Consider the following 9,673-nt stretch of genomic DNA (forward strand, 5'->3'; position numbering starts at 1 on the left):
ATTAAAATATTTGTACAGTATATCGTGTAATCTGCCAAAATATTACTCACATTTATATCCGAAGCAATTATTCTCAAGAAATAAAGCAAAAAATCGCAAAAGTTTTTTTCTCATTCGAAAACCGCCCACTTACAACAAAGAAAGTGAAACAATGGAAAAAGGTATTGTTACCGATATTGTTGCGTTTCGCGTGACGATGAAGCCAATTTAGTAAAAGTACCTGATTATTTTTAATTCAACAAATATCGAAATAGCGTAAAAATAATTTTTAATTTCAATTAGGATTAATATTAATATTGCAAGCCATAAGTTTATAGTTATTGTCAGATTTCGTCACTTTATTATGGTCCCGGGAACATCTATGACCTAAACACCTACTAAAGTAACCTTTGCTTTTGACAACATTTAGTCACATGACTTATTTTTCCAAGCCGAACCAATATAAGCCCGATTCAGCTCCTTCAGGGGAGTCTCTCACCGAATGCCAGATCAGTGACATCCAGGAATTTAATGAGGAGCCGTTGCTCCGAATTATTCTTTATCAAGTGCGATCCGTGTATCTCAGTCGCGACTTTGTTAAATTGTGCACCGCAGCAAGGAAATACTGATTCGAACTTCCGTGGAAGTGTCAAAGAGGTATGACAACAAATCCTGTAAACTCTCTCGGCCCCTTAAACCTGTACTCGAGAGATAGGGAATCTCGATAAATATTCGATGTTCGTTATTGTAAATGTCTGTTTGTTATCCAATAAATTTTGATTTTCTTGTTAATGGTGCCCTTTACTCGTTTATTGCTGACGCCCTTACCAACGACCCCTCTCTCCTCCTCCACTCGACCTGACAAAAGAATCCCGACCCCTCGGGATCATAAAACGTAAACAAGCCATCCACCTATTAGTGGATGGCTTCTTTACGTTTTAGGTGTGTGTGTGTGTGTGTGGTGTGTTGTGTGTGTGTGTGTGTGTGTGTGTGTGTATCTCTTAATTAACTGCGTTAATTAATCTCTCGATGCTGTCACGTATACTAAATATACAAATATAGTGGTACCTTCGGTAGTAGACCGAACAATTACGACCCACTAGAACAAATTTTCGATTAATAAATATTATTTTAATTCTGTCATTAGTAAACAGTTTTCTGTGATAAAAATGATTGGGCCTAACTAATTTAAAAGTAAAATAAAACAAAAACACTATCCTTTGGGGATTAAGAATAAAGAGCGGCCCCATCAGGGATGGGGAGTCAGCAGAAAAATACACGACTCTCGTCTCCCGAATCGGTGTGTTTTTTTTTTTAAATCGACTCCAATTTCCCATCCCTGAAACCTACAACAAAGGGAGGCACGTACTGTACCCCAAGTACTCCAATGTATGGGAAGACGAAGAGGGATACCGCTCTAACACCAGGCCCCGTAAAAGCTCTCGTCAGCTCCGGTCACATATTATTAATACATGTAATTTATAAGGAATTACAAATTATCAGTAACAAGATAATAATTCAATTAGTTTATATCCTCGATTTTCTGCATCAATATATTTTATTTCGAATAAAATCGAGCGCAATATTCAGAATGATTAATAATTCGGTAGTTTATAAGCCTATCGGCCTTCAAAATCGAATATGATTACATCAGGATCGTCGTCTTCTTCACCTAAAATAAATATAAATGATTTTTTTTTGAAAATTCATCAACAAATTTTATTCATAATATAGAGAATATATTGAATACACATTTTAAGGATAATGTAGAAAACTAATGTTGAATTTCGTTATTAAGTTTATTCATTAACATAAAAAACAAATTTGCGGGAAAAACATAATGGAATCCTTGATTAATCACAAGAGTGAGCCCACCCTGGGGAGGCTTGATTTGAATGAAACAACTCACTTCTCTTTTATTTGAACCTAATAACTATTGCATTAGAATTAAAAGCATAGAGGTAACTAAAGAATAAAAAATCTATTAAGTAATTTTAAATCGATTTTACTTATAAATTATCAACTTTTTAAACAACAATGCTCAGAGGCGTAAGAGCATTATTAGCTATTACGCCTTATGTTTAGTTCTTATATCAATATATATTGCTCTTAGATTATGATATGTTATTACATATAAATTAGATATTAGCTATTCGATGTTTTTGTTAAAACTATTGAATAGGATTTGAAAGAGATGACATGGAGACATACCTATTCACAAATATGGGTTTATTCCTTTCTAATGTTGTAAAACTATTTGTATAAATAAAATACTAATTAAATTAAAAACAAAATTTTCACCGCTTTTCAAAACATACTTTATTTCGTATAACTTATGTTTTTAATGTAAGGCATCGTTCTATCTGGTTCAGGCACGTATCAGCAAATAACTTTGCTGATATCTTTCTATCTTGGACTATGTAAATTCTATTATAGGTAACATTTTTATCAGAAAGTGACATTTCTAATCTAGACTTTAAAGCCTTTAATCTTCATTAAAATCAGTAACATTAAAATTAAAATTTGTTAATTGTGTTACCATTTTTCATATAATTAAAACATCGCTATCGTACTTGAAGAATGCATTTGTTTTTATATTTTAAACTATATAACATCATAAAGCTACTACAAATGATTTCAAAATTTTAACATTACTTCTTAGTCATTCACAATGATTATAAAATAATTATACACTTCATAAGTGATAACAAGTGAGAACCAGAAATGAAAAAGAAATAATAATAATGACGTTTAATTTGCTTTAAAAAAACTTTACCTGTAAAAACGCAGTCGGGAATTTCCTTCACAGGGTCATATTCACCATTACTTTTAGTACAGGTGGTTTCCATTCGTCTCGAGCCATCAGGATATCCATATCCGCTTTGGCATTGTGATTTACAGCGTCTATATATAGAAAAAAATAATATATTTTAAAAATCCTGAATGTAATAATTTCTTAAACACTATAAATTAAATTTAAATCGTTGAACAGAGAATATGTCTAGAAGAAAAATTCTTACATGCAAACGATGTTAGGCTATCAGATCGGATTTATACGAGTATATCCGCATCTCAGGCTAATGTTAAGAGACTCTTAAAACAATTCAGAGTAAGGCTCTAATTCACTTTCTAAGGCACTAGAATTTCACTTTTTTAAAAATTATTATCTGATGGAAAGATCTTTTATATCCTAAATTTACAACTTAAGAAAAGCCTAAATCTAAATTTGATTCATCTAATATGAAAATTATGGGTCCAAATTGCAAGACATCTTGGAATTAAATGAATGAATACAATATAACACTTAACGTAATTAAAATGAAAATTAAATAGAAATATAAAAATAACTTACTGAGTTTTTGAATCGGTTATACACATAACAAATTGATGTTTTCCTGTAACAATATCACAACCGATACTTGGCACTGAAAGCCGAATGTTTTAATTATTTTTAAAGTACAGATTAACGTTTAATTATTTAAATATATTAATTTCCTTACCTGCAGGTTCACAATCAGGAATTATCTCGATTTTATTCCACATATTCCCATTATATGAGCAATTATAACTTTTAACGATTGAACCGTCTGGAAATTTATAATTTGCAATACATTTTGCTTCACAGAATCTGTAAATAAAGTTTATTGTAAAATTATTTTAATTTTTAAAGCAATTAATTTTAAAATAAACTGTAAATAGAAACAAGAAAACTTACTCTCTTTCTCTATAATAGTTACATGTTAATGATCCACTTAGAGGTGGTTTGGCATGGTTACATCCTGAATAATTAAGATAAATTCCCATATATTAAAAAAGTGTTTGTTAATTTGAAAAGGAGATCTTAAAAACGATATAATTTTAGCACATAATTTTAATAATATATTAAATAATTATATAAAAGTTCTTAAAAATAACAAGAAAAACAATTCCCGCGACATTTTCAACATTTTCTATCTTATACCATGTTCTTGTAAAAATAAGAGTGTATGTGCAGGAGATATTAGATTAAAACACAAGGAATCGCCATAATATTTGCATTTTTAGATGAATAATTGTAAAATTAAAAAGAGGATATTAAAATATTACACAAAGAAAATAATAATTACAAATGAAAATTCTTTAAGACATTTTGAAATAGTTAAACATAAAAATAACATTAATTTGAACACTGGTATATGTGTATAGTACATACATATTGGAATGACAATCCTTGATCTATAGCAGTGGATAGGAAGCTGTGCCTGATCTCTGAATAAGTATGTGTTGTCTCGATAGGGGTTTAGTTGTATCCAATGGCACATTGGAAATTTAATCTTGGGGAGCCGAATTAAATGGATAAAAAGTTTTTTTTAATGAGAATTCAATAAAATTCTCACCTTATGTGGTTGCTTATTCATAAGTAGAATAGAAATAGAAATAGAAGACATGACAGAATATAAATAAAAAACAAGTAATATAAAAAAAATTTTTTTAAGTCAATTCCTACTTAGGTCAACAAAGAAAAATTTTATTTTAGTTACTTTTTATTAAATAATCACAATTAATATAAATATGTATATACATATGACAGAATCACAATATTAAGTGGCAAAATAGAAAGAGAAATCGGAATTGAACCCAAAGCATAAAATTTCTTCAATTTTATTTTTTGAGAAAAATCCTCCATTCTAACCACTAAGCCACAACTGCTAACTCACTCTCGAAAATCATTTGGATAAAACATCTACTTAAAGCAAAAATTTTCAAAAATTTATTGATTTTCGCAGGAATTGAACTCGTATTCTTCACCTTCACGCGAAAAATACTGAAATCCTTGCATTTTACCGATTGAGCTACTTCCTGTTGATTTCAATTTTCATTACAAACTGCTAAAACTCTATTTAAAGTATTAATAATTAGGTTAATGTTACCCTTGGTATCGAAGATGGCGACGGGGAAATTTTTTCCTAGATACTAGACGGCGACGGGGAAATTTATTAATTTGCATAATGCGACAGATAGTACGGGTACGCCTCCTAACGTTTAGATCACTCGGTATTCTACTTCGAGATTATCCATTGTTAATCTGCTTCCAGATTATCACTCGAGTATCTGATTCGAGATTACCGGAAACGCGGCCATCTCGAACGTAGGAAAAAAAAATTTCCCTGTCGCGATCTTCGATACCACATGTAATATTAACCAATAATTAAATTTAATTAATGAATTAATATTTGAAAAAACTGTATTAACATCAAGTGTCATCCACTACAAGTTTAAAAAAATGTATTTGAACTTGAGTGGATGAATAAAAAGTATTTTATTAACGATTGAAAATTTGAACAAGATATATATATATATATATATATATATTGTATATATATAGGGAGAGTGTGAACTAATAGTAGGAATTTAACAAGGAATATTAATTTGAACAATTGGAAAGGTTTTGCTACTGGTTGTCTCCTTAGAAATGTAGAATTGTGGAAGAGAAAGCCGAACCTTATGTGTCTATTTTACTTATAGAGGTATGTGACTTACTACTGAAGTTCTATAAAGAATTTAATTAAATTGTGGATTGTTTGTAGACAGTGGTGATATTCAGCGGGTTCGCACAGTATCTAGGGAAAAACGGGCCAAACCCGTTGTTAAAATTTTCAGTTTTCCGAACCTTGTTAAACACACGGAACATTTCTCAGTGGTTTTGTTTTTTTAAAAAAATATATTAAAATATACGTATTATACTCTGTAATACTACTAAACTAGAGCCTTATACCCCGTTCGCACCGAGCATTTCAATCTAGATTGTGAGCAAGGTCGGGGACTATGTCTTGGTGCGATCTCTCTCCGACCGTTTCAATCTCGACCGAAACGAGGTTTAATCGCGATCGATTCAAGAGAGTTCTTGAAACTAGATCCAGTCATAAGAGAGATCCCACAATCCCACGCGCGCGAGATAATACAAGATGGTTGTGGAAGACATGTCGGGCTATGGACAGCGAAATAAAAAGAATATTGTATTTCGAGAGATGATGACATCTGTCTATTATCAGCAGTGCCATTCGGGGTGAAAAATTTCTCTGCCTAAAAAAGGAAAAAAAAAAGGTCGACAGCAGTAATGCAGTAATATACTATTGTTACCTGGTATTCGCCCAGGGCTCGTTACGTTCCAAATACGCCACTGATTATTAGATATATCGCAAGAAAAGGTATTATATTTATTTCTAGCCAAAACTTCCATTTCATTTGTCGGTGATTGTCAGGGAAAAATTTTCTGCTAGCGAACCCTTTGTTAACTATTTCGAATATCACCACTGTTTGTAGTTATAAACACTCCATCTATACTGAAGAGGGATACCGCAATAGTGATATCCTAAATGTATATATATAAATGGAAATGAAAGGATGGTTTATTAACAAGTAAGGGCTGTTAATTAATGTTCTTTCTGTGAAATTATTTGACTTAAAAATCCGGATAAGAGACTTTGGATCAACATTTAACTGATAATAAAAAGCCCTATAAAATATCTATAAAATTATTAAACCCGATTCAGGTAGAAGTTAATTAAAAATAGTTTGAGAAATTTAAATTAGTATAAAATAAGAATTACATTTAAAATTTAAAATGTTAAATGCAAATTAATATGAAAAAATACAACAATTTAAAAACCTTTAGATAATTTTTACAAAATATTTTCACTATCAAACAGCTTCTCTGAAGTCAAACTAAAAATTTTCAACAAATTTTTTAAAATATACGTAAGTTGTATTTAATTATTTATTTATTTATTTAGACTCAGATTAAGAAGGATCAGCTGGACTGTTTATGTCAAACATTATGATGAATTGTTAGTTTTCTTTATAAAAAACATGATACGGCCTATCAGCAATTAAGTGGTTAACACCACTGAACATTTGTAGTGAGTTAATCGCGCCTCATCAACAGAATGACATCATGAAATTACCTGGGTTTTCTTCACGTGTTTAACATCTAAATAAAGATTAAGGAGTGTCCTGCGAGGATTTCCCATAGAAAGTTCCTTCCAAGATCCACTTACCTGTTAACACGTCGCCGAAGTGTTGCATTGTCTTACCCTACCAATTCTAAAAAAAAGTGATATAAACAAATATTTTTATTCGTTTAATAAATTATATTCATACATTTTCATGGCTTTTAAAGCAAGATGAAGTTTTCTATTTATGACTCTTCAAACGCGTTTTCATTTACAATTTTTAATCTTTAATTACAATCTTTAATATATTGATCAATCCGCAATTGCTAATTTAAATTGAATTATTTTAAATAATTTTTAACTATAAAATACGAAACACTGACATAAATATTTTTATCATAATAACTTTTTGTAATTTATAAAAGTGGAAACTAAACGAAAAACATATTTTAAAGTGGGGAATTTATAATACTATGTAGTATCATAAAAATTACAGTAAATTTACTAAAATTTTAAATTAATACTGCTTGTTTATAGGTAAAATGATAATATCCACAGTTCTAAAGCTTCAAAAAATTGGAAAAAATTAATAAATTACTAAAACTAGAAACATTATTATTACTGAAATACGAGTTACATCAGTAATTCATTCAGATTCTGAAACAAGTACGTTCCATCTCACAAATGTGGGATCAGCCAAGGCCTTGGATCAGCCCTGTCAGAAAGTCAAAAATACATATGAGTAGTGTTCAAAACAAATAAAAATTTGATATAAAGTTTCCTTTCCTGTTTTTTATATAAAATTCCAAATTTTGGGACTTATCTTTGTCCAAATATCTCAGCTAATAGCTCCCTATCTAAATCTAAATACAATTTACCTTATAAATTACCAAAGTGAATAATAAAGTGAAATTTTTGTCTCAGAATTTATCATAAAAAATTTTCAGTCATCTGAATTTATACACAATGTTTTATATTTATATTAGATATCTGAAGATAGTATTTTTTCAATATTAATTAATTATAAAATACACTAATTTTGTTATTACAAACAATAACTTGTAATAATTAACAATATATATAAAATAAAATTTATCGAGATTTTATATTATATTATAATAATATTACATTGTTATAATAATATTACAGCATTATTAAATTAATGTAAAATTGATATTATTTTTAATTAAGAAATAAAAATTACCAATAAGATTGTCACTATCTCTTTTCTTTCTTTCTTTTGTAATACCGGATTTCTTAATTTCGAATTCTAGAAATTAATACGAAAAATTACAAAGCTGTTATAAATACTCTTTAGCTAAATATCTTTTTACAATTTAATTACATAAAATATAATATATAATTCTTTATAGTCTAGTGATGTAATTCTATATATAAAGACTACATAGAATTAACCTTTTTCTAACTCTAGATCTATTTTTAACTCTTCAATTCTCCATAATTTCTGTCCTGCGAGCATTTAAAGGGAGTTTCTCAAACCTATTATGAATTCTATCATGCTCACAATACGGTGGTCGGTTGATGAAGAAAAGATTTTTGAAGTTTCGACCAGAACTCGCACCCGGATTTCCAGTCGTTTTAGCATTACTTTTAAAAAATTATTTTATAAAATTATGCTATAATATTCTATAAATTAAATCCTGTTGTTATTAATTAACAAATGTAAAAAGAAATAATTTTAATGAACCATTAAACACTAAATTACCTCTTGTACGTTTATTTCCATTTTGATCTATGTATTCTTCTCTAACTATTTCAGCCACACTTTGATTATCTGAAATTTAGTATAATAATATTAAAGATATAATAAAGTCTGTAGTTTTTTCGTTGTGCCAAAGACACAAGAGCAACGAAAAACTGTGTGTACTACAGTAGTTATTGCTAAATAAATAGAAACATTAATTTGGAAAATTACAAATGAAATTACCTGATTCAGAATCTTCCAATCTGTTAAAACTGAATTCAAGTCTATTAACGTATTTTTAGAATCATGAATTTAAGAATGTTTATGAATATTTAATCTTACCTTCTGTAAAAATTATCAGGGAGAGAAGAAGCGATCGATAATATAAAAATAAAAACACCCAATACCTTAATATTAAACATCATTTAATTTTACTGAAATCCGTAGAGTGTTATTGCAAATTAAAACAAATTATCTGATAAATAATAGTTAATGGAAATGCATTTGAATCTAGGAAGAATCACTTCCTTCTTTGGAGTTTTCAGAAACGTTATCTTATCTACAATACGTGGAAGTTACAAAAAAAAAGAAGAATGCGATACACAATATCTTAAAAAATGTAGGAACTAGTTGCGTAACTTTTCGGCTGTTATGAGATTTTATTTTAAAAATAATATTTATATTATTATTCATAATAAAATTGTTGTGTCATCTATTGTGAGATTTTGTCATAAAAAAAAACTTTTATATTATTACTTATTTTAATATAGTAAAAAGTTAATTTTGAGGGTAGAAATAAATTTTATAAAAAAAATTGTAAATTAGAATAACCAGTAAAATCTTCATTCAGTTCGATCTCTTTCGATATATGACACATAACACCCCGCTATCTCCCCACCCCTCGATCTTTAACTATCGAAATTTAATAGCATCAATGCTTCTTACACACAAGCTATTATGCCGAATTTCGTTCTTAATCATTCCCCTATCCTAACAAGTAAGATATTAAACGAAATAGATGCATACATACACGCACATTGACATATATACAAGGATC

At 29.0% G+C, this 9,673-nt stretch overlaps 1 protein-coding gene across 2 annotated transcripts; it reads right to left on the reverse strand.

Moving 5' to 3' along the window:
• Positions 1–1,518: 1,518 nt before the first annotated feature.
• On the reverse strand, positions 1,519–9,176 carry LOC136973019 (uncharacterized). Of its 2 annotated transcripts, XM_067267705.1 has the most exons (9): positions 8,959–9,176; positions 8,860–8,879; positions 8,638–8,706; positions 8,116–8,181; positions 3,695–3,758; positions 3,480–3,607; positions 3,332–3,404; positions 2,756–2,883; positions 1,519–1,651 (listed from the first exon to the last, which is right to left on the reverse strand). In XM_067267705.1, exons 1-9 carry the CDS (start codon positions 9,039–9,041, stop codon positions 1,599–1,601), a joined length of 684 nt encoding a protein of 227 aa, XP_067123806.1. In that variant the 5' UTR covers positions 9,042–9,176; the 3' UTR covers positions 1,519–1,598. The 2 variants fall into 2 exon arrangements, with proteins under 2 accessions (XP_067123806.1, XP_067123807.1); XM_067267706.1 differs by lacking the exon at positions 8,116–8,181.
• Positions 9,177–9,673: the final 497 nt, after the last annotated feature.

This window comes from Centruroides vittatus, unplaced genomic scaffold (assembly GCF_030686945.1).
Source record: "Centruroides vittatus isolate TY-2023 unplaced genomic scaffold, ASM3068694v2 contig_3076, whole genome shotgun sequence".
NCBI lineage: Eukaryota > Metazoa > Arthropoda > Arachnida > Scorpiones > Buthidae > Centruroides > Centruroides vittatus.

What these genes read in the sequence shown, in the direction of transcription:
- LOC136973019 (XM_067267705.1), bottom strand. Translation starts at nt 9,041, where the DNA reads ATGATGTTTAATATTAAGGTATTGGGTGTTTTTATTTTTATATTATCG. An exon ending in TCCTGATTGTGAACCTGCAG is followed by an intron (nt 3,405 to 3,479) that starts GTAAGGAAATTA and finishes TTCGGCTTTCAG; the next exon opens with TGCCAAGTATCGGTTGTGAT. An exon ending in ATAACCGATTCAAAAACTCA is followed by an intron (nt 2,884 to 3,331) that starts GTAAGTTATTTT and finishes TTCTATATATAG; the next exon opens with ACGCTGTAAATCACAATGCC.